Source organism: Acanthaster planci, linkage group LG05 (assembly GCF_054643075.1).
Source record: "Acanthaster planci isolate LZ-2023a linkage group LG05, COTS_SCS, whole genome shotgun sequence".
Classification (NCBI taxonomy): Eukaryota; Metazoa; Echinodermata; class Asteroidea; order Valvatida; family Acanthasteridae; genus Acanthaster; species Acanthaster planci.
The window spans coordinates 2,595,969-2,621,105 of record NC_141781.1 but is presented as its reverse complement, the minus strand read 5'-3'; the positions used below and the strand labels follow the sequence as shown (position 1 = coordinate 2,621,105).

Sequence of the window (25,137 nt, the reverse complement as noted above, 5' to 3'; positions counted from 1 at the left end):
ATTGCATTCAAATACCTCAGAATTGACTTCCCTTCCACCGTTCATGATTGACAGTTTACTGCTGATGAGTACTTTACCCCACCCACCCCAGAAAATCTTGGTGACGCCCATTGTTTTGGTTTTGACGTCCACATTTAATCTTAAAATGTCCTAAGAAACCTGGTGGATTTTTTAAAAGAACCTACGGTTGGAAGGTGGGGATTTAAACCCTTGTTTTCGTTTTGGTTGCAGACGGTAGCTTCAACTTAGCTTCAGTCAAGCTGGATCTAGACCCCTACCCCATGGAGCTTGTGCCCAGTAAACCCACAGCAGTACGTCGGCCGGTGTCTGCTAGCCTAGTAGAGTCAGGCGACATGATCAGGGCCTCGCCAAGGTCTGGTGCTGCTTCAGCCAAGTCCACCAAATCCTTAGTGCCTGTCAAAAATATCGAACCATTAGTGAGTAAACAACCTACGAAATCTCACAGAATGTAACGGTTGATGTCTTATGACTAACCCAAAAAACGAGAGACCATAATGACTCTTTAGTTATCCTCTCTGAGCATGAACAACAGAGGTCCTTTGGTGGGAATTCACCACATGCATGCAGAGATTCATCAGCGTTTGGCTCATGGCATGCTGACCACATGCGACTTATTTCTGTTGTCTCCCATGTGCGCCGGGCGCTTGCACAGGCCTGGTTGAAAAAACTTCCTACCAGCCTGTCTCTTCTGTGCTATTCCACTCCAAGCGGATGTGGGCCAACTTTCACAGATAGCACACAGTTTTCCGCTAGCAGAAACCTCCATTTAGTCCATTATTTCACAGGGACCTCACTAGAACAACAAGAGAACAATGCAACTTCTAATGCAGGTGTTAACAAAATGTAACAACAGAAACTTTAACAGGCTTTGATTTTGACATGTTAAAATATGGCCAAGATGAGCACAGTTTTTCCTTGTGTTAGCGAGATCGGAGAAGCTCAAATTGAACTTGTAAAATAACTATTTGGATATATATTGTTTGGGCAGCCTCCCCCTACCACCCCAGCCAGCGAGTTCAAGCACCTTCACCACCGTTTTGCCATCCAGCATGGCCGGCTGCGGGAGTCCTCCAAGGACTTCACGGCCTTCAAGCAGCATTACTGCCTCTCCTGGGGCAACATCGTCACCATGCTTAGACACCTGGAGAAACTCCTCAGCAACTACGCCGTGCCATTAGCTTTCATCAACGGGGACAAGTAAGTTATTTCATAGGTACTCTTACTTTTGTAACTGACAAGTTACGAAAGATTGTTACTGGCTGTTAGGCCTGCAGGTATGATTGAGTAATACCAAATCAATGTATCAAATATTTGGATCTGTTTGTCAGAGCAGTTCATTAAGAACTGCTTTGCAAAATTAAGACTTCATCTGAGAAGGTAAAATTGCTCCCTAACTTCAGGTGCACACATAGAAGACTGTGCATTCGAGATAACTTGGGATTTGAAGGTCTCAGTGTAAGCAAAGGGAGTAAGTTTACGGTGGCACCATGGGGCAATAATCCTTTCTGAGTTGGTGAGGTTTTGAAAGGATGATTCAAATGTAGATTTGATGTGCATGCTGAATGCTTTCCGTGCCAAGTGCCCATGAACCTTGGTGCACTCTGTACATGCCCACGAAAGGCATGTGCTTGCAATGTACAAATCATGCCATCCCGTGTTCCTGCAAATAGCATATTCTCTGAGGTTTTTGCGTCAGTGTCTTTGTTTTCTTGCATTTATTTGGCATTGGAAACAAACTTCCTTAAGTTGTTTGTGGGCTTACTGTTGTTTTGTGTAGTTAACCACTTCATGCCGGGGCATTTTTCAATGTTGATGATGCAGGGCCAGCATAATTATAATTTTTTTCTCTTTTTCAAAATTCTTCAAACATTTATCATTTCATTTAACAGATGTTTATAGCCTTGCAAAGTAATCTTTAGGCACTACTCTAAGTTGATAGGTGACCTTCATTGACGCCCGAGTATTTCAGCCAGGCCAGCAGCCTTGTAAAAAGAGCCCAGATTGTGCAGTGTTATGTAACTTTCTTTTGTTCACGAACCTGGCTCAGTGCACTGCAGGGCCCAGGGTGCAGTGGCGCTGTGTGGCTCATCGGTGCGGTGGTGGAGCGCTTTTGTCCCCAGTAGTAGTCCGCTTGCTCTAAATGCCCCAAACCCTGGTGTACAGTTTCAAAACAAGACTGGATTATCACTTCCTTTGAGAGTGAAAAATGTCGATAATGCCCAGCAGCCTGGTCTTCTGTTCGGACTACGGTCTTTTGTTACAGGGCCCTGTTTCCTTTTTCCGAGTTCCGAGACCCCGGCCACCCATATAAAGCATACGTCTCCAATTCCGGAGTCCCCGGCAGGAAGTGGTTAATAGACATAGAATCGTTGCCTTTTTTGCAGTGTAGGATCACATGTCTTGTGGTTGTTTCACAGATTAGCTGATCTTGCCCTGGAGTTTGAGCTGGACAAACCTCCCACGACCAAAGCACTCCTGGGTGTCATCATGAACATTGACGACGTCCTGGCCCTCATCAACCGGCCCGGCCGGCGCTTCCTAGGGCCAGACGGTGAGGACGTGGCAGCCACCAAGATCCAGTCCACCTGGCGGAGGTACAAGGACCGCAGCACCTACCTGGAGTACCGGCGGAAGAAGTGGGCGGCGGGCGTCATCGCCATCTCCTGGGTCATGCACGTCAAGATGGCCAAGATCCGCAAGCAGTTGAAGGAGACCAGGAGCATGCAGCTGGAGGAATTCCGCAGGAGAACCAAGGTATTTGCTCCTCCCCTGAACAGACGAGGGCTCCCTTGTGGCCTGATGAGTATTGTGAGATCATTATATATAATCTGTTGCCTTCAGAAAGCTACCATGCAATAAAGTTTATATCCAGTGTGTAACTATGAATTTAAAATGTAGAAATGTTGTCTACAAACGTACAGGCCATGGCAGTTGTGGTTACACTTTGCTTCAGTGATCTTGTAAGGTCTGACTAGATCTGGTGGATCTGACGTTTACCAGCTGCTGCCTAAATGTTCACTGGTTGACATGTGCTTTTCAACAATTTACCATTGGAAATAAGTGCATACTAGGGAAGGTGGTATCAAGCTGAACAATGAAATAGAAGTGAGGTAGGCTGGTCCCCACTCTCTCCTGCACATTCTAGACTTTGAAAGGAAGGGTCAGGACTAGTCGGGACGGGAGAGCACTTAACCCTCGCTAGTTCAATTGAGCTATTTGCGCCTCTTAAACTTTCAGAATAATTGAATGGAGGGAAGGCGTGTCACACTAAGGCCATGTCGGAATGACTTTGCTGCTGGACAAATTTAAAACACCCAGTCCTGTAGAAGTCACAGTAGCTGGGTCATTCCATGAGGTTGGAGCACAATTTGTGACGGTGTCAATTGTTACGTGGGTTCCGTAAAACTGAACAGCTATTTCCCTGCATGTGGATTCCAAATTGACATTGTTATACATCTTGCAAGGCTGAATACAGAGGTGTGCGTTATTTTTACAGAGTAAATGACCTACTCTACAGGTCATGACAGGTGGTTAAAGTTACCCATGTAACAAGGACACTGTCACAAATTGTGCCCCAACCTCATGGAATGACCCAGCTCCTTCCCAAAGACTTGCAGGATACCCTTAGGTTACCGGCATTTGATTCCGACACAGCTCATTACAGGGAGTTCGTTTTCACATTTACACCAGGGGAGGTGTTTCCATATTCAAAGCCCGTCGCAACAGCTCTATTGCCAACTTTTTTTCTTTTTTTTTTTCTCAACCATATATTGATCCCTCACTGTACTTTGAAGCAGAGAACAGAAAATAACTAGTCTCTATTGTTTTGGATTCAGTTCACTCATATTCAACTTTAACTGAGGATACAGGAACATGTCTGTAATATTTGTGACCCACACTTTCCTCTCTGAAATGCAGGAGTTTTCCGCCTCATGGGAGCGCATCCAGAAGAACCGCCGTGTTCTGGTCCACATTCCATCTTTAGGCTACTCTCAGAAGATCAGAACGACGATTGGGGATTTCAACATTCAGCAGAACCAGCAAATGGCAAGACTGTGTGACTTACAAGGTCAGTATTCCATTCTTACACTTTTCTTTAAAACATCTTGTTTACTTCATGATCAGCACACCCTTGTTACATGCACCTAGGAGGATCCCTAGAAAGAACCAGTGGCTGCTGAGCTCACAAGATTGAAGGAACTTGTGGAGAAGAGACAGCGAGGAGTCACCAGTTTCAGAGTTGAGAGTTTGAAGGAAAACCATGGACAATTATTTTTGGGACAATGTGTAAAATTGAGGAAAATTCCTGGCAAAACTTGGCCTACTTGAGCATTGAACCAAGGCAGCAGATATTGGAAGTAACGTTTTTGCCACTGCAGGAACCAGACTCCCCATGTAATTTATTTCTGTCAGGGATGCTGAAGCTTGAAAATCTGAAACCTAAAAGCCCTCACTCTTACAACCATGACAACAAGTGAATAAATTAACATCTTGACTGCCGGCTACAAGTATACTCGTAGTCACAGGTGTACCAGATTCCGCCACCACGAGCCTACTCATAGGAAATGAAAGGCTATTGTAATGTAAATTGGGCTTGCAGTGTGGAGGGCATACACCTGTAAAATGCTCATGTTTAATCAGACGCCTGAAAGGTACCTGTTAAATATGTGCGCATGCGTGCAACACTTGGCAAATGGGAACTCTCCTTTGAAATGACTGGTGTGTATGGCAGTCAAGGTATTAAGAACTGCATGGATTAAGTTATTACCTGTAAAGATGTTGAGCACTGGGAGAGCCCGTGCTGCTGAGAAATGAATTGGCTTGAAATGGCACCTGCTAGAAACAGAGAGCTTATCGGCGCTTAGCTGTGTCATGTTTTCGAAACAAGTGGATCCAGCTTAGACTTTGGTTTTGCTGGTTCCAGCCATTTTCAAACGGCGTTTGAAACCACATGTTTAAGCTCTGACTGGAAGCAGCGAAACGGAAGTCTAAGCCGAATCCACTCCTTGCGAAAACACTCTTTGTCTGTTTTGATATAAGTCTTGGATCATGATGAAAGCTAAAATCCAAATATTCTTGATGTAAGTGATGGATTCTTGAAATTCTGTTCTCCTTCAGATCCCAATGTTGAAGTCATCTACGTTTCCCCGGTCAACATCAACGACGAGACACTCCAGTATTACAATAAGCTATTGGGTCTGAGACCGGCGGTGGAGAGTGGAAATGTGGAAGACCAAAAGGATATGTCCGACCACTTCAAGATCATTGTCCCTGAAGCCATCAACAGTTTCCCGGTAAAGAGTGAAGTCAGCTGGTTGAGTGGGCAGATTTCTTAGGATGAGAGAGCAAATACTTGTGGTCACAAATACGTTTACACTTGGCGTTTGATGAAGAGGGTACCATTGAGACAAGATACTTTACAGTGTCATCTCTATCATGCCGCAGTGAATGGATGTATGTTGCTATTTAGAATCCCCTGTGCATTGCTCTAGGTATAGATAAATTTATCTAAGGAAACACCTGTCTTGTGGGGCCATAATTGCACTCACACACGTCTTAATTTGAGCGTGCACACCTCGGCAAGTCACAACACCATGTTGGTTGGAGAGTTACATAATGAGCACGTACCACCACTTAGGCCGTGTCCGAAACGGGCTTCCAGAGCTACGGCTAGGTCTATTGTCTACGCGTCTCCACACATTTCCAATGGAGCGAAGACCTAGACCTAGCTCTAGACAACAGATTCGGATGCAGCCTCAGGCCATGCCCGAATCAGACTTCCAGAGCTACGGCTAGGTCTATTGTCTACGCGTCTCCACACATTTCCAATGGAGCAAAGACCTAGACGTTGCCCTAGACAAGAGATTCGGATGCAGCCTTGGTCTCATACAGCCTCGGACTGTTTGGGCTCTTACCTGCAGTGTGTGTCAATCCTGTGACTCATTTCTTCCATACCTTAAAGTCCACATATACCAGTTGCATTCAAGCATGAACGATTTCCAATCCAGTTGCTGTCCAGTGCTACACAACCTGCATCCTCAACCTAAGAATCTTTACAATAGTTTAATAATTTGGATAGATTCAGATGTTTGTTGGAAAGACTTAGCATGCATTGATAAAGCAGAAAATATGAAGATCCTAGAAGCTCATCAGCCACATTTAGCTAAACATCAGTCTTCAATTTTGTATCTGCTTTGCCGACACTTTGTACATTGATCTCTTGCAAACCTTGGACAACATGGATGGTTAATGTATAGAGCACTCGCCTGTCACCTCGGTGGTCCTGGGTTCAATTCCTAGCCTGGACTATATTCGGGGAGATGTTCCTTGGTTCTGTGGTGTGTCAGGAGGGTTCTTTTCTGGGTTCCTCGGTTTATCTCCCTCCACACAAATTGATCTCTGGTCGCTTTCTGTAGGCCATTTGGTGGCTACCTGAGGCGCTTCAACCTGCCATGGGCTTAATCACATTGTGCTACAGATTTGAACATTTAAAGTGTGCACTTTGCTCTTAATAAATAGGTACGGTTGTTATTATTTCATTGCATTCTGTTTTATTGTCATCGCTGATGATTTTCGCTTTGCCTCTGTTTCCAAAGACCCACAGCATGTGCCTGTCCACCTTGCTGAAATATAGCCCCCGAGCCCTACAGAGAATACAGAACCTAACGGCAGGGAAGGAGGCTTATATTGTACCCGGTGTCATGCACAAAGATGACTTATCCCTGTCGCACGAACTCAGTAAGTCAACATGTGTTTATAAAGATATGAACATTTGGAAATATTCTTAATATCCCTGTCCTTGGCAAAATAACTTTAAGGTTTTAGAAAACAAGGAAGCTTTACTGAAATGATTAAATTAATTTCTTGAGTCAAAATCTGCTTTTTGTATGAGAATGTTTCCAAATTCCCATCCAAAGCATGTGACCTTTGTTAACTCTGACCAACTATACAATGCAAATATGAAGTTACAAGAAAGCAAAACTGATCTTCATCGACAGTTCTGCTTAAGTGTCAGTCTTTTGGAGCCAATTCCTCTCATCAATTCTGAACAAAAAGAAAGTTGTTAGAGGATTTCACAGTCTGATGATGTAATTGTAATGCATGTATTCTTTCACTCCATCAGATATTCCAATACTTGGCTGTGAGCCAGAGGTGTCTCACCTATACTCTACCAAATCTGGCTCCAAGAGAATCTTTACCAGCGCAAACGTGGATGTTCCACCCTCAGACTATGACGTCTACAGCCTTGAACAGGTAGGGCATGAAAGTGAAACAGGCTGGGGGGAGGGAACCCAAACAGCCGGGACCTTGCGGCACATACCTGTTAACAAAGAGATCCACTTATTGCACAGAGGTCATATGACACCCTTGGGAATACTGGTCTTGCAGCAGGCGGTACTCTACAGTCGTTAGGTTATGTTAAAGGGACTTGGCAGTCTTAAAGCACATTAGTTCAGCTTAATTCAACAAAAAAATTAAAAGTTATTAAAAAAATACGAAAAAGTGGGATGCGGTTTTATCCATGCATTTTATCCATCCATGTAAGGGTTAAATATTGGGAAAAAATGAGTCAGTAGGAAACTTGGGCATATGTATCTTATTCAATATCAAGTTTCCATTGTTTCTTTTACTTCCCAGCTTCATGAGAGCCTCGCCCAGCTAGTCACAGACAACCTGGACGTCAAACGCTACCTCTTCAAGCTGGATGATGAGTTTGATGGGCGGGGTATCGCCTACTGCGACGTCACACCCCACCTGAGGTGCCATGGTTGGGCCAAGAAGGAGGCAGCAAGATATGGAGAGAAATGGTCCAAGAAGTGGGCACAGGTATTGTGGGGTGGGGACAAATCAATAATATCACAGTGTGATATGCCCAGGAATGAGGGTAATATGCATTTTTATCACATGACTGTTTTGTGCCAATGAAAATTGTCGTGTGCTGGACAAAAGTTGGTAAGCGCACTTTCGCCCTTTTGCCCGGAAGCATAATCACAGTAGAAAAATGTTCTCGGTAAAAGGACGTAAGAAACAAACTCTCTTTATTTAGTAAAAAACGGATAAAATCTACTACAAAGTCAACACAGGCTGTGCAAAAAGCAACTTTTAAACAACTTATCAAACGACTTGGAAATATTTTTTGTAATTATTTGCAAAGAAATCTTCATGTTACATTAAATTAAAACAGTTGCAAACGTACGTCCTTTTGCGGGGAAAACTTTTTTTGCAGCGATTATGCTTCCCGGCAGAAGGTCGTAAGTGCTTACAACCTTCTTCCAGGCACCCGACAAAATTATTCTTATACATCCGTGCTATGGGTAATATTCAAATGGTGCTGTGACAAAGTCAGGGTTCATGACAGGTTTAGATTACTCACCTTCCGTCTGACAAATGGTCTTACAGTGTATTACAGCATATTTGTATTTGTAACGGGACAGCTAAACACTTAAAAAAAAAACCCAAATGTCACATATTAATTATAATTTGCCAAGACTATTATAAGAGATGAAAACCCATAAATAAAGTATACGTGGTGGAATTTGTACTCATTGCAACTTTATGCAAACAACATATCTTAATTATCCTTCCTTATGAAATGGATGCCCCTTGAACACGAAGGCTCTAGTCTTTTACTACAAAAACTTTGTACTTTTCCTAAGGATGAGATCACTTTCTGGATTGTATTACGGTTTGCTTTCAACACATCTAGTTGGAACTTAGAATTGATTTCCATCTGTGTGTTATCCATTACTTGTTCCATTGTTGTCTGTACACAGGAGCCAGCCTACATCAAGATCCGAGCCGAGGTACCAGACATTCTTGCCAACAATGCCACGCCTGTCAACAAGAAACTCTACCCGTCCTGGACCAAGTTCCTGGAGGCATTCCTCAGTCAGGGTAAGTACCAATGTAGACCTGACAATGCTCTGCAACTCACCTTATTTCTAAAAGACTTCCATGAACGTTTATTGTATGGGACCACTTTCAAGTTCTCAAGTACTGGGTTTATTAAGGAAACCCATTTTAAGACTAAAGTAGGCATGCTTCTGTGGATTTGATGGGCCTGAGGTTTGTGAAAAAAATATAGCTATCATCTGGAAGAAACTTGCATTTTTCACTTGAAGCTGGGCCCATGTCCACCAAAGTCACTGTTCTTTGTTGATGTAGTTGTGAGTCCTAGGGTCACCTAGGCCATCCCACAAGTGAAATAATAGAGTGGAAAAGAATGTACACGTGTAGCTCAGTGGTAAAACTAACGGTGTTTTTGAAGTCAGATTTATACTAGTGTATTCTCATGTTTGATAGATGTAACAGAAATCTGTCTGCTCTCTAACCGCGAAACAGCCTTCAATAATCTGCATTGTTTACTCAAAGCATTTTTGTGTTCAGATCATTTGCAACAGGGGGATTTATTCTGATTTTTTTCTCCAAAGGGTGTTATAGAAGCCTGCCCGCCCTCTGACAGCGTAACGGCCGTCACTGGTCTGCATTCATCACTCAAAGCATTGTGTATATTGTGATCATTTTCCACAGGGGGTGTTATAGAAGCCTGCCCGCCCTCTGACAGCGTAACGGCCATCACAGTCAATATCCTCATCACCCCTGACGGCAAGGTGACCCTGATCTCCTCTGGGGATCAGATCCATGCCCAGAGCCCCTTCAACTGCTGGGGGCTGTCGGTCCCCCAGTCCTCGGTGGACCCAGCCCAGCTGAACCAGGCCTGCGCCAAGGTGGCCAAGAGTTGCCTGCAACGCAGCGTCATGGGTTACTTCTCGGTGGACTTTGTAACCTTCATTGATCCTAACACGGTAGGATTTCCCACTTGTAATTTTTCTAATTGCAGTCACTGAATATCGTTTTTCACATCAGTTAAGGGCAGGTTTTCCAGTTTGACAGAAATCAGTACTCATAAAGTAAGGTTGGAAATGATACTCAAGTGGACATTTCAGCTTGAACTCAACCCTTGCAGCATGGGATGTAATATTCAGAACTGTGATTCAACGCTGGTTGGAGTGGTGCTGTGGACAGAGATGGTTTGGTTTAATCTGCCGTCCACAAAATCACGAACCCTCTCCAACCAGTACTGTCCCAAGACAATGAAGTTGATGAAAAACGTGAAAACACTTAATTTGTTTTGGAGGGGGGCTGGCAAATTCAAAGTAGGGTAGGGGGAAACCCAGGGAGTATTGTTCAGTTAAAAACTGTCTGGAAAAATATATCATGCAGCATATTAGCTTCATTATGATGTTGTGGTTGGGTCCATCAGACACGCCCTGACCAGTCCTTTCCAAGTTATCCACTCAATTACAGTCTTGAGGCAAGTCAAGTCTTCGGTGGAGACAAAAGCAAAACAAAACTCATTGTCATTCTTTACCCTATCTCTTATGGCCAGTTTCATGACAGATATTATGACTTGACTTACAGAGTGACCTATGTGAGGACTTGTGATGGACTTGACTTCAGAACTGTTGGGGTCTGTTAGGTTCTGAAGCATATCCTCTTCATGAGAGGTTGCAAATATTCAAATCAGTGGCCAGGTTTTCAAAGAAATGTTCTGCCTTGTAACATTCATTCGCATCCCCTCTTGGGTGATCATGCAGAGAGACCAGAAGCTGTGGGCAGTGGACCTCAACCTGTGGTACGATGACACTGTCTCCACCACTAGCCTCATGCTGTACCTCTCAGGAGGAACCTTGAATAACAAGACGTGTGAATTCCACGTACCACCTCCAAAGAAAGAACGAAAGAAGAGCATAAGGAGGAGATATGAAGATCTAGATCCGGAGGTAAGTGTAGTGTAGTTCAGTTCACGTTTTGTTTATTCAGATGCTTTCCATTTTTAAGTGTGGAAGAGCATTTGATAGATATAGTAAGTTCTAGAACCAAATTGAGCTTAGTACGGTGCAGTTCAGTGTCGAGTTAGGTTGGCATGGTGGTTCTTTCCTCATCTTCCACCTCTGTGGTCCCGGGTTCGATTCAAAGCCTGGTCCACATGTGGATTGGGTTTTTAGTCCCTACCTGATTCCGTGGGTTTTACCCAGAATATTCCTCTGGGGTTTTCCTCCCACCTCTAAAACTGTAACTGCTTCTCACTGTCTCCTCTCTACAGGTTTCTTCAGGTTTGCAAGCTACTGTAACAGTGCCTAGGGCACTTTTGAGGAATCCTTTGTGTCATTACCAGAAATTAAACAATAATAATAATAACAATAATAAAAGTTCTGATGAGGAACCATACAGCATTGTAAATAGAATTGCAGGTTGCAGCGGTTCAAGGATTCCCATTGATTTGAGAATTTTCAGTCTGTACCAGATTCCCCAAGTTTTTAACAAAGCACCTGTTTTTTCCTCCTCATTTGAAAAGTAAAGCTATTAAACCTTATTCCTTACTCAGTACAGCCTGTAAAAGTGATAGGCCATCCGGTAGGAGAGTCCATACTTGGCCATTTAGGATGAGTTTAAAAATTCTGACTGATGTAAACCGAAGCAACCCTTTGCTGTCTTGTAAATCTTCAGGAGCCTCCCAACACAAACCGCTATGCGGTGATGAGCACTCGCCTCTTGCACACCAATCTGGCAGTGGTCCACTACAGCGTCTTCTTCCAGATGTGTCGAGCTCATGGCATTGGATTTGACATCAAGGTAAGTAGGAATGTACCGTTAGACACCAGCCTTTCATGTATGTGCCTATCAGACAGGCTCTCATATCATGTGTGCTTGTGTCTGTCGATGAGGAATGACAACAGTTTGTAATGTACATGTTACTACCTCGGATGAAGTCTGGAACACAGTTGAAGTAGCCCAGTGGCCCACAAAGCTCAGCTTGTCTCCCAAAAAGGAACCCCCAAGCTTTTAGGTTGAACATTTAGGCCAATAAATTTTACGCGCTGGAATAATTATGTCATCTTACACAACATTATCTTGAGGAAAGAAACTCTACAAATGTCTAAAATTGCTTCAAATTCCACTCACAAAAAAATAGTCCGTGTGCTCACAAATGCACCAGACCTTGAATCCAAATATCGGGGGGAGGGGGGGTTGGTTCTGAAGTGACCTCTGAAGCACCATGCAGAAGCTTTGTTTCCTCCCGTCCTTTCAGTATTCTTTATCAGTCCCCATCAAATTTAAAATTTAGAACGTAGAGAATATATCAAGAGGAAGATTTATTCAGAAGTGAAAAATACCAGTCACATTCTTTTATTTCTTGGCTACACCCTAGGAGAAGCAAGGCACAGCTTTCACCCTGATTGACAGCTACAAACGGGAGGGGATTGGTATGTTATCTGTAGGGGAGGAGCTACAAGGAACACTAGCTACTTTTGCCCGCAACCTGTCGGTCATTCACCAAGAGATATCTGCACCCAACATGCAGGGCCAATCCAACTTCCAGGTGAGGAATAGGAAGATATCTTTTAACCAAGGACCTCTGCAAGTTTTGTTGTACTTCATAGTTGCCAGTGTCTTACAAAGTTTTTCCACCTGGGTTCAATTTCATGTTGCTGCCTAGCACACAATTTAATAATAGAGGCCCCTTGAATTTCATGGAGACCGTAAGCAGTGAGAAAAACAAAAGGCATGCTTACCTGGGAGGAAATATTTGTTTAGTTTGTAATCTGTACATGCATTTAACCATATAAGGACAACCAGGCCAAGCTCCACCAATTCTTTGGCTGTAGTAAGCATGACTTTTCAGCTAGCTGTTAGGCAGTTCTGTGAAATTGGGCCTTGATGATAGTTTTCTTAAAAAGGATTTAACGTCAAAAGTTTTTATCTGTAAAAATTTGCAGAAAATACTTACATATGTTGCTGTTCTAAGCCCAGTAGCAGAACAGGATTCTATCTCAAGCAGCCCAGAAGCATTAATCCACTTGCCACGTCTTTTATTTCCACTGGAAGTTGTGAAATAAATCCTTTTAAACAGGACTTCTCCAATTTCCATCTGTTGTTTTTCTTTTTGTAAGAGTTGGAAAGGCCTGATTATTCAATCCCAGAGATTTCTCTGGAAGACGGGATAACATCAGAACCACCTTTACACTTTGTGTATTCTCTATATTTCTGGTCATTCTAGTTTGTAAAAGGTTTACAGCAGCGTCTCTGTTGTTGTTGCTTTTTTTCTCAGGCTGCAATTGAAGATATTGAGGGGATTTTGGGAACAACAATCCAAAATATGGATCGACCGGAAGAGGAGCAAGCTGTCTAATGCTGACAAGAAGAGTCAGGAAAGCAACACGGAGAACCCTTTGGAAACTGTGTTGCACCATTGGAAACCCATAGTAGCAAACCCATAGCAGTGTATGTTCATGGGATCTTGTGCGGGAATATGAAAACCTGATGGAAATGCCGTCAAAAATCCCATGGGACTTCCACATGGGAAAAGAGGAAGTTATAGGAAAACTGTGTGAAGGTCTATTTCTCCTCTCTCGTGTTATTGCGGTGCCTTCTCAATTATGCACATCACATGGCTACATTGGAGGATCACACCTGGGAAGATGCTTTGGGATCTAGCTCAGGTGTGAATCTTGCCCTTTTATTGCTCGGTACATTTGGTAAACAATGTAAATTTAACCCCGTGGGCAGCAGACACTTGAATGACATTCATATTGTGGGACATGTATGCTCAGGGTCGTCCTACCATGCAGTGACATGCTTTTGTACACATTCCATTGAAAGTTTGCGAGTGTTCCACTTCACATCAGAACAGGAACACATGTACATGTATTCTAGTTTCCATGCGTCATTGTTGTAAGCCTCACGGTGCCACCTGTACAATTCCTCTGTGCACTCCACATGTATTGCTCCTGTGAAAATGCTACCAAGATCCTCTCATAATTGTCCAAGCAACCTGTGCCAGGGTTGCAGTGCAGTCAACAACTGTTTTCATCAGGTGAAGTTGATGGTCACAGTTCAGTACAGAAGTTGCTCTCTGCAAAGAATTGCAGTATTCTTTCCCAAGAAAGGCTAGGTAAACTTGATTAACAGACTCGCATATTACATGTTCTCTGTAGAGTTTGTAGAAAAACTCATTCAGTTATTTCAACATAACCATGCAGCCTGCTTTCCACCCATTTGTGACAACTGCCAACATAGTTTTTTCCATATCACTTGCTTCCACCTTCCACCTTCAACTTCTGACCATCATTGAACAACTTTTATATACACTTAAGTTTGATACTTGTCTTCCTGTGTGCTGATTATAACCACTGTAAATTTGTAGAAAACTCAATTTTTTTGAAATATCTTAATTTGTACAGATGGTGTATATCTTATCTGCAGGAGCATTCTGCCCATCTCTGGAATTGTAAATACTAAATTATTCAATTTGTCTGTATATTTGGTATTCCTGTTAATTATTGCTATGCACTTAAAGTCGAAAATAACCGAGTGTTCTAGAACCTTGTTGACTTCCCAAAAGGGTAATGTTCACTTTCTAAAGACACTAGGTCTCGCCCAACCAAAGAACCAAATGCAGTTTTTCTTAGCCACATAAAAACAATTTTGCGTCCAACAAGTAAAATTGAAAAGAGGGTAAATACACGTAGAGGGATCAGTGTTCAGACTTTTCAGATCATCTATAAAAAGTATATTAACCTTTCCTGCAGTAACAGATTTTCACAACTTGACGTTCAGTGTGATTGCAAATTTTATTGGCTCAAATATTGGCATCAATAAAAATAGCCTGTACATGGTATTTGTGTTTTCACAGTTTGATGAAGACCAACTGTCATGGAAAAATACATGCAGGTCTGTTTGGCCCGACAATCATAACTGCAAATGTCATAAAGCAGAAATAAATTCACTGGAAAACAATCACAGTCTTTGGCTTAGTTCTTTTTAACAGTTGAGTTCAAAATAACTTCAACAAAGGATGAAATCATTGTCAATTAAAGCGTTGTATAAATCTTCCTCTTTTATGCAACAAAGGAACTGAGAAATGGAAACCATAAGATCGGTGGTTTCTCACTTCGATCACACAGAATTCACCACACATATTGAAATCACCTTTCAGTCATGCCAATGAATACAAAACACAATTCATAAAAAAAATGATTTTAAGAAAGGTAAATTTGCACTCAAAACCTAAAGCCCTACTATTTCCCAAAATTAAGTGGTTACAAATCCACAAAGACCTTTTGTCTACTACGGTCACACTTGCTGATTGAATAACTGGTAAAATATTGTGCAACTAAATTGCTAACTAAATGTAACTGGCAGGCTATTTACAAGGCTTTTTTGTCACCCTGCAAACGTTGTTGCTTTCTGGAAGTAGTTTTATTCAAGTTGCTAAACTTCTGCTTGTCATTCCTACAATCAAAAGACAAAAAATGGGCATTCATGAGCAAAAAGGAAACAAGTACAGGATTCTTTTTTTCTGGTCATGTCTGTAACTTTTCTGAATCCCAAATAACTACATTGTAGCTCTGTTGACGAAAAACATGTTTTTCAACACCATTCAAACTGATTCTTTGTTAAAAGCCACGGGGTACAAATCAATAAATAATGCAGGTATGTCTAGTGCACTGGATTATGCGGTTAATTTCTGAAAAGAGAAATTCCTGCTTCATCACACGACAACAAAAAATATGCCCCAGTTAAGATGACTATTCTTGCGTATGCCATAAACTTCCTGTGTGTTCAGATCCATGTATTTGTGGGGTTTTTCCCATTTTTTGTAGTATGGTTGTATGCACACAAATTTTAAATGAGTAACTCATGGACTACAAGAGATCACGGCACAAACGTTGATTGCAAAACTGTCAGGCAGGTGAGTGAAAGTACTACGCAATTGTTTGATTGCTTGATCATTTAAAGTGTGTTCGGCAGGGGACTGTGGTTTCGTATCTGGTAAACAAGCGCCCTCTATTGACATTTCCCTCAGAGTAATGAGCGAAAAAGAGGTTTGTCCGACATACCTGTTCATCTTGATCTTGTTGCGGCATCCTGTGCCGCCCTCCCAATGAGATGTCCGCCCCTTGGTGGTAAGCGACTGGCAAGAGATACAGGGCTTGTCAGGGATGTGTTGCTATCAAGAGAGAGTAAAATACACCTTTAACCACTTGCCGCCGGGGATTCCGGTTTCGGACACGTATTCTTTATACGCGTGGCCGGGGTCTCCGAAATTGGACAAAGGGAACTGGGCCTTGTAACAAAAGACCATACTCGTAACAAAAGACCAGGCTGGTGGGATTTAGTAACATTTTTTTCACTCTCAATAGTGGAGATAATCCAGCCTTGTTTTCAAAGAGTATACAACTGTTTCAGGCATTCAACGCAAGCGGACTACCACCGGGGACAAAAGCACTCTACCACCGCAGCAATGAGCCACACAATACCACTGCAGGCATCTGGCCTGTATAAAAAGAGGTCAGCAGCGCACTGTGCCAGTTTTGTGAACAAAAGAAAATTATTTAACAACGCAAAATCTGGGCTCTTTTTACAAGGCGGTAGGCCTGGCTGAAATACTCCAGCGTCAATAGATGTTGTCAGATTAGAGTAGAAACCAGACAGTCCTTTGTTAGGGTGTAAGTGCCAGTAAATGAGGATATGAATTTTTAAAGAATTTTGAAAACAGAAAAAAATGATAATTATCCCGTCCAAGCATCATCAACATTGATAAATGCCACCGGAGCGAAATGGTTAACTCATCAGCCACCAACAGCTTGTGACACAGACACAATGAATGGGTGTGATATGCTGTTTTTTAACACGTATATGAAAACTAAGGTGGTAGGTGCTCATGCGGGAGCTAAAAACCATACCACCAGTATTGCAAGCTTTGAATCACAACAGTCAAGGACTTGTTATATCATGCTAAACAAGTCAAAATGATAAATGGTTCCAATATGTCATAAGACAAATGTCCAACAGACATGACGCTCAATCACACTGCTGTTACCACAGCCTAGTGAGGACCCCCGGCCAACTGCCCAACTTCCCGTTTCAGATAAGCCTATTCAATCCGAGTGAGACCAAATTGTCACTTCAAATTTTCCCTTCAATTTGGTAGGATTTCAATGCACGCCTACACTGGTTGTTACGCATTTGATGCAGCAGGCAATGAACGTGCATCACCCATTTGAACAAATGTGAAGTTCAACGCAATCTGAATTATGATTTCTTTGTTATGGCTGTTTGAAGTTCAAGGCCACCTGCCTGTCGTCCTGCATGGGGCGAGCACGTCAATAGGAAATTATACATTTTGGGCTGACCTGTCTCAGAAAAATAACTAGTGTGGAAGAACGGTATGCCGGATTTTCACAAGCTTGATTTCAAAATGACTGCAAGATATTATTGAAAAAAAAACAACTGAATGGTCCTGCGCGCAAAAGTTGCACTCCGACGATATCAGAAAAATTGCCGAGGAGCATCCGCCTCATGGCTCCTCCAGGGTTTACTAAGCCAAACAGCTCCCTCTATAGTGCATGCCCACAGCCATCACCTTACCTGCTCCTTACAGCAGAACCCACATATTATCCGCGTGGCGTACTTCATCTCGTGGTCGGGCTCGTTGTCATCGTGGCACTCGTCGCACGGGTAGCACTTGCCACAACAGGGGAATCGGAACCAACGGAAGCTCTTGCGGTAGTGTTTGCAGGTGCCATTGTCTGGTAGCGGCTGGCCCTCATGGATGTCTGGGTGCACCTGGTTCCGCAGCTGTTTCACTTGGATCACATGGGCCTTCTGGCCAGCTGTACGGAGAGCAAAACCATCAATGAACAAAACTGATACGCAAAACTTTCTCCAAGATCGGAATGACCTCAGCTCTACAAGACCGACAAATTTACTTCCGCAAACAAATTTGAGCAGGATCAAATAGTTTCCCTCTTTTTAGGGAGGAACTTTTTGCTTGATAAAAATAAATCAATTATTTGTCATCTGTTATCCTTATTTCAGAAGGCATTAAGACATAGCTCTATTTTGATGACATTATTGTAATGGCATCCGTAGTATCTCAGATCATTCACAATTTCTTCACATAGAGATGAACCTCTCTACCAAAAATCTTCAATAAGTTGCTAAAGTGTCATGGAATTGGAGAGAGCTCACCCCAGCAGCAAAGCACATGTACAATGTTTACTAGTAAGTGTTAAAAGCACAATATTTATGTGCACATCAACAACATCAAGTTATGATGAACATCGATAGAAAGGCAGGTTAACAATGCTAGCATTAGTCAGCTCCAATATTCCAGCAGAGAAAAGCACAAAAAAACAGCATGCGTATATGAGGTTGATCCTGTCAACATGGCCTTGCATATACATGTACCTATAGAACATGTTCGAACCAGCATGACACAGGGTACTTGGTTTTCAAATGTCCCTGTCTTTTTAAGACACCAAATCAGCTCGTTCAGTGCATGACAAGAATTCCTGTACCAGGTATTACTTCTTACCTTGTGTTTCCATGGCTTGTACTTGGAGCTGATGGAATCTTGCCGTCTCCAAAAACACAGTCATCTTTGTATGGCATTTTTCACACCATGTTGTTCTCGTTTGACCAAACTGCATTCCCTGTTATAATTCAAAGACAAACAGTTGAGATAACTATTTACTGCCAGCATCATTTACAAAAATCTGAGTGGGAGTTTAGTTTGAAGATGAGCAAGACATTGAAACTGATTTCTTAAATACCTGTACTTTAGTTTCTTCAGAGCAGTGGAGGCATCCGAGCAGAAACTCGCATTGGGAGAGGATGAGGTCAAAGGTCGAGCAGCCTTCAAGGTCCAGGAACCCCAGTGTTGCTGTGAAGTGATGTATGAGGCTCTGCCTGTAGGTAAGCAACTGTTGATGTTGGCATTTGCCGCAGCGGGCCATGTTGACTCGCTTGGGGGGCGTGACGATATCACAGTGGTTCTTGCAGCGAGCGCACTGAATGGTGACCCCGATCAGGGTCGCCACCAAGGTCGAGACACTCTCTGAGAGCTCGATCTGGCTGAACTTGATCTCAGTCCCTCGACGCTGGACATTGAACAAGTCGGCATACCTGTTGAGTTTGTCTTCAGATGTGGCATCAGTGTCCAGTTTACCATCATTCGCCCTGCTGGTTTCTTCAGGGCGAGTGAGCCTGTTGACTGTATCAGCTGAGGGTGCATCCCCTGCAGTCTCTCGATTATGGTCAGAAGTTTTTCCTTTTGTGACAATCACTCCCTCTGCTTCCACAGGATGATTGACATCACAGTACTGTGTAATATCTCGAGGTTCAGCCGGTTTCTGCTTAGCGTAGGGTACAAATTCTATGCCTGCTGCTTTGGCGTCAACAACTTTTTTGAACTAGAGACAAAAATTGGAAGCAAAACAAACAAGAGACTAAAAACTTTAAACTTGTTTACATGTAAGCTTTTAATATGAATCAAACATTAGGGGCCAGTAGACATGCTACAAGCGTCGGGGATCTGTACGAGGCTAAAAAAAAAACGAAGCTAAAAAACGAGTGATTACATTGCAATTTTGCATGGTTATTTTATCCCGTACACAGTAAGTAATGTGCATTTCGCATTAGTGTGCTTGCGTATACATGCATCGGTTTCTGAAACAACTTAAAATGGTTATTTCCTGGCCCCATGTGTATCCCGCATTGTCCTTTTTCTGAAACCTTCATGAATGTTGCGTAGCAGTTACAACCACGTTCAGACTTTGGACATGTCCTGTATTTACATATATGCTTAAGCTTGAGTTCACTTTTGAAAAACACTGCACATTTTTTGGTTCCAATTTATAAAAGGGATTTCTATTTTGAAGTGTGCCAGTCAAATGAATTCTTCTCTTACCTGTTTGGCTGCTTCAGTGAACAATCTCTCCAGACTTCGGTCCAGCCATCTCAAGAATGGTCGAAACATCAACTCTACTTTGCCCGCGATTTGATTGGTGCCATGCCTAGCTAGAATCCATTCCTCAATGCTCTCCTTCATGTGACTAGAGCAAAACAGAAAAGCTTTCATCAAAATATCAAACATAGAATGTAGCCCATGAGCAGTAACGTGGCATTTTCACAGGATGATGGACACTGTGTTTTGTGTAAATTTAGGTTCTATGACTAGAAATTACTTGGTGCATATGTGACCTGTCATCACAAAATGAGCTGACAGTTAGAATTTTGCAAAAATTGAGATATTGGTATTCTTGAATTCTGCAGAAAGAGAGCTTTCCAGTGGTACATACATGGAACACTTAGGGTAGAAGTATAAGGTGACCATGTAACATTATTCTGGCAGCTTTGCGTCTTCGTTCCAGACATAGTTTCAACATATCTGACCAGGCACGAATAATGCTATCATCAAAATTGCTGAGAACATGACATTTTTAAATATAAAGTATAATCCTGCGAATAATTTGGGATTAAATAGGAGACGGGTTAATACTCTTTCCAAATAGTACAAAATCCCACAACAGACCACCACTTCAATATCATGTTCAACCCTCAAAATAGGAAAGAGCAGGATGCAATTCCAATCTCATTTTGTCCTGAAGGATCATATATGGAAGCCCTAGCCTTAGGCTACTTAAAAATGTTATGGCTGAGACTGGAAATAACACGTGTAACAATACGTACATTGTAAGCCTCTAGCTACATGTACATGTAATGGCAGAAGTTACTTTCCACATGGGCATGTGTTTATCCAAGCGACAGCCTGTTGATTTAGACATCGGCCGGAAACCCGACCTCACTGAATAAAAATCAGGCAAGAGCCTCAAAGCTGCTGACTTATCATTGGCTGCTGTGCACAAAAAGTCTTCTCTGATTGGCTGGGCTGGTGGATGTTGATTACAAGAGGGTGATTTTATTATTTGTTGGTACTTAGATTTTTAGGAGGAGGTTTTGAAAGTTTTCTTTCATACTTACGTTAGCACTGCATTGGGCAGCACTTGATCTTCTGGCATTGAGACTACGAAAGGATCCGCCGGGTAGCTGGCAGAAAACATTAACTCAAACTCAAAGTCTGTGATGTCAAAGGGCTGCCAAGAAAAAATAAAAATGATGAAGAAATGAAGAAAAGTTACTTGAGGGCTGAGAAAAATGTGGTGGCTCGTGTCCTTACCGGATGGAACTCTAACAATCCAACCAAGGGAACAACATTTTGCATTTGCATCTTAGCATGAGAAGGACACGTACATGTACACGAGTTAAAGAAATACATGTACATATGTAATGCATGTGCATCAGTCAAATTCAGTGTACATGTATGGGTGCATATGTACAGCTGTATTTAACAGTGATGTTTAGTATTGCAGCTGTTACATGTATACTGGGGCAACCTTCCCTGATCGAACCTTTACAACATTTATCACAGACCAAATACATGTACTGTACAAGCATCTGGGGCAGAAAATTCCACAGGGACTGGACCCTTATTTCCCTGCAGTGACCAATTAGCCCTCTGAAAGCAATAAAGTTTCCGACCAAGTCAAATGTAGTGGTAAAAATGTTGAGGTATTCACTTACATGTAGAACATGGAATTTTTCAGACCGGTTTCATACATGTAGGGTTGGTGCACAGGGTGTCAAAAAGCGTCTTTCTTTCCCATTTGGGAACTGAAGCCAAATTTACACTAAAAGTACCTTACATCAACACTAAAAGTGCCTTACAGAAACAGTACCTTACATCAACACTTAAAATACCTTACATCGACACTAAAAGTACCTTACATCAACACTAAAGGTACCTTACATCAACACTAAAAGTACCTTACATCAACACTTAAAGTACCTTACATCGAAAGGCTATCAATTGCTCTGCATCATATGCATGAGGAACAGCGCAGACCCCAGAGTAGTGTTACCGGCACTTTGATTACTGAAGCTAATGCTGTGCTTACCCAGTCTGGGTCTGTGGGGCTAACGGTCACTCTGAAGACACTATCTGCTCCTTCCGTCTCCACTTGGGTCATCCGATCGGCTGGGAATCTCTTTATCAGTTGAGCAATCTCCATTTCTCTGAGCTGCAGCATGTCTTCCTTGCCAAGGTCTGCGATCTTCATGCTGACGGCTTTGTCTCGAATGGGGTCTGGCCGTGGCATTGCCGGCCTGGACTTGACAGGCTCACATTGGGTAGAGGCATCAGATCCCAAAGAACCCTCAACCTCTGGATGCAAGAACTTGCATCGATCTCCCGTGCTGCAATGCCCGGCCTTGAAGTACCGACACACTTTCTTCGGCTTTTCTTTCTTCTTTGTTTCACCCTCGGGCTTTCGGTTGGATGTCCCGTCTTGGGTAACATCTTCAGGATTTTCTTCACTGGCACCTTTGGATGTATCAACTTCGTCTCGGTTTGATGACAGCTCTGCTTTCACCCTCTCATGGAGGAATCTGCATCTCTTACCGTTGCGGCACCAGCCAGAGCGGGCAAAGAAGCGACAGATCTTCTGCTCTGCCTCCTCAGCGGCTGGCAACTTCTCTCGAGATGCTTTTGGCAGTGGGTCTTGTTGGTGATCCCCTCCAGCCCCAGTCTCTGCTGCAGATCCCTCCTCCCCCTGGGCTGTTGATGCGATCTCATGGGCATACTTGCATCCGTCTCCATAGCGACACTTCCCAGTTTTTTTAAAGAAACGACACTGGGGTACTTTCTTGCCTGCTGAAGCAGCTTTAATTTCCTTATTTGGTTCAGCTGCAACCGTGTCCCCTGTCAGAGTACATACATGTAAGTGAAAAAACTTTTGTCACCACTTACAGATTCATTAAACTTTTCAATAAATGTCCCAGATAACATGGGAAGTACTTTTGCATCTCTACTGAATACATGTATAAAGGACAAAACAGAACTTTAGTCACCAATTGACAATTTTCCAATATAGGCTCACAGATTGTAAGTAATGCAGAAAGCTTTTTTCTATCCTTGGTTAAATACATAAAATGTCACTTGCACAGTGGAGGACAACCTTTACACCCGATTATTTTTTAAGCTTTATAGATTTTTCTTTTTTTACCGTCTTGTTTTGCCAAACGAGAGTCTGTGCTTTGCTTGCTATCTTCAGTGCTGCATGAAATCGTAGCTTGCTGGAGCTCTGGAGCGTGGTTGCTGTCACTTTGGGATTCTACAACTGACATGTCTCTAAATGTTTGCAGTGGAAGCTGTTGTGTTTTTAATGCCACGATGTTTGATTAGGAGTCCCACCAAAAACCTGTAAGGAGATGTAACATATTTTTGTCCCATTAGCGGGAAATCTCCTTCCTTACAAGTTTGCCTCAAAAAACTGAAAGTAGTGCCTGAAGGTTAAAGTGTTTAGTTCAAATAGTCACTTTTTCCTTCCCTTGTTTACACTGGAATAGTTGAAAGCATCCATGGCAAAAGTAGCCTTTAAACGAGGACACTTTGAACGTGTTGAAACTACCAACTTGTGGTGAGGCATGGTACATGTGTAGGCCTACGCAGGCACATGTAAGGCAACTGGCATGCTTCTTCAGTAAATCAGTACGAGCTCCAGGTGCCTGACACATCGGCAACGAGTAAGTTGACGAATAACACTACAAGTCATGGCACGGGGAGTCTCTCCCACTTCCAGGGGGGTTCCTAGGGCTGGAGTTAGAGACACGTGGGCCCATTCAAGTTATATTAACTGACAATATAATTAACATTACAACTGATAACATGTAGTTTACTTTCTTATGTAAGCTACTCTTGTACTGTGCCATGCGGTGCTTCCTTTGGATACTAACTACTGCTTGCATGTACATGTAAGTCATCTAAGCATGCACATGTATCTCCTTGAGTTCTTTTCTCATCCACTTATTCAAGGGTTTACATTCTGTTTGCGTTGGTTTTTTATCCATTACTTAGAATGTCAGTTTTCCTTATTCCCGAAACCAGTTCTGATTTAGGATTTTTGAAAATTCCACCTGATCTCACCTTTTGATTAGTTTATGAGTTTTGCATTGCCTTGGCACACTTGTTTGTCACTTCACCATGCTGACGCTGTTAGTTTCTTCATTATTTAAGTTAGCCAAGTTAAAGAACTTTATTACTGCAAAAGTAGTGATTTACTGGCTAAATTACAGAGTTCAAATCAAGTCAAGAGCGGCTTGACCACCAGTTGGGAATTATTAAATATGAGATAACCAGCCACACTTCATGGAGGACGGATCAGGGTAAAATAATGAGGTTGTCTTCGAATCGAGGCACTGTGGTTTAAATGCCGATCACGTCGATCATCGGGCCTACATATACATGTAGGTCGAGTTCGGGCGGCCTGCTCTTGACACGGGTTTCTTGTTCTCACGCTCGAACGGTGAGAACACAACTCAATAACACTGTTCTCGGAACCGGATCACACACCACCTCCTCATCAGGGTTTTACAGGAACACACGGAAAAACTTGTGATATTTTGATTTTTTAACAGCTGCAAAAAGTAGAGAGATGGCTTCCAAAGCCATAGACAATGGGAAGTTTTGCAAAATTAACATTAATTATTTTCCGTAACACAGAAATGAATGTTCCTGTTTGTATAGAAAAGAATTCAACCCATCCAAACATTAACGCTCGAATAACGTGGCAGTACATGGACGCTGCCATGTTGCTTGTCACTATACCAGCGACAACCGGTTGTTAGTTCCCGGCGTTCGAGCGGCCGACCACGAACAACAAATCGAGCTGTTCGTGAACATACAGGAACAAGCCGCCCGAACTCGGCCTTAGTGACTTACCTAGTGTGTCAATGGCCTGCTGCTTGTGGCGCTGTCGGGGTCACTACGTCAAGTTCGGTCGAGTGTGCTACAGCACAGCCCTGCTACCCATAAAATGTCCTTCCTCCCCGCTTAAATACCGTGGACCTGCACTAGCAATGGATTGCAGCCTGTGATGCAATCCTATCTAGATTGGCCGATTGTTCGCAGTTGTGCCTTAGTCAAATTGCAGATGGTGGTGCAACATGGAGTAGTATGGTGTACTATTTACGACAAACATTTCTCTCTCTCTCTCTCTTGCCTCCCTAGCCCTACAGGCGACGCAACCAGACGACGCGACGGCACGACGGCTCCCTTGCCGTCGCCCGTCGCGTCGTGCTGTCTTAGGTCTTTTCCTTGTTGCATTTTTTTCTGCCTAAACGCCGCCCCTTCCGTCGCCCGTCGCGTCGTGCTTTTGTGCGTCGCGTCGTGCGTCGTGTCGTGCATCGTGTCGCCTGAAGCACGATGAC

At 42.9% G+C, this 25,137-nt stretch overlaps 2 protein-coding genes across 3 annotated transcripts in view; one reads left to right on the top strand and one right to left on the bottom strand.

The window, feature by feature from the left end:
• iqch (IQ motif containing H) overlaps window positions 1-14,823 on the top strand; it is a 21,478-nt gene extending 6,655 nt beyond the window's left edge. Inside the window, exons 9-22 of the mRNA XM_087136427.1 lie at window positions 232-437; window positions 1,010-1,218; window positions 2,439-2,775; window positions 3,940-4,090; window positions 5,140-5,315; window positions 6,618-6,759; window positions 7,145-7,275; window positions 7,660-7,848; window positions 8,796-8,916; window positions 9,553-9,827; window positions 10,620-10,805; window positions 11,533-11,658; window positions 12,236-12,406; window positions 13,136-14,823. Of these exons, the coding sequence (XP_086992553.1) occupies window positions 232-437; window positions 1,010-1,218; window positions 2,439-2,775; window positions 3,940-4,090; window positions 5,140-5,315; window positions 6,618-6,759; window positions 7,145-7,275; window positions 7,660-7,848; window positions 8,796-8,916; window positions 9,553-9,827; window positions 10,620-10,805; window positions 11,533-11,658; window positions 12,236-12,406; window positions 13,136-13,216 (2,501 nt within the window). The 3' untranslated portion in view covers window positions 13,217-14,823. The remainder of the gene's footprint in view (window positions 1-231; window positions 438-1,009; window positions 1,219-2,438; window positions 2,776-3,939; window positions 4,091-5,139; window positions 5,316-6,617; window positions 6,760-7,144; window positions 7,276-7,659; window positions 7,849-8,795; window positions 8,917-9,552; window positions 9,828-10,619; window positions 10,806-11,532; window positions 11,659-12,235; window positions 12,407-13,135) is intronic.
• On the bottom strand, window positions 14,639-25,137 carry LOC110987908 (uncharacterized). 2 transcript variants are annotated; one of them, XM_022251067.2, is made up of 10 exons: window positions 24,650-25,137; window positions 22,935-23,129; window positions 21,828-22,630; window positions 20,854-20,966; window positions 19,781-19,925; window positions 18,645-19,283; window positions 18,407-18,524; window positions 17,458-17,702; window positions 15,927-16,036; window positions 14,639-15,318 (listed from the first exon to the last, which is right to left on the bottom strand). In XM_022251067.2, exons 2-10 carry the CDS (start codon window positions 23,053-23,055, stop codon window positions 15,234-15,236), a joined length of 2,379 nt encoding a protein of 792 aa, XP_022106759.2. In that variant the 5' UTR covers window positions 23,056-23,129; window positions 24,650-25,137; the 3' UTR covers window positions 14,639-15,233. The 2 variants fall into 2 exon arrangements, with proteins under 2 accessions (XP_022106759.2, XP_086992554.1); XM_087136428.1 differs by lacking the exon at window positions 24,650-25,137 and adding an exon at window positions 23,855-24,611.

Coding starts and splice junctions, on each gene's coding strand:
- LOC110987908 (XM_022251067.2), bottom strand. CDS start 23,055: ATGTCAGTTGTAGAATCCCAAAGTGACAGCAACCACGCTCCAGAGCTC. Junction 22,631..22,934: donor TCGTTTGGCAAAACAAGACG/GTAAAAAAAGAA, acceptor GTACTCTGACAG/GGGACACGGTTGCAGCTGAA. Junction 17,703..18,406: donor ACAAGCCATGGAAACACAAG/GTAAGAAGTAAT, acceptor CTCTCCGTACAG/CTGGCCAGAAGGCCCATGTG.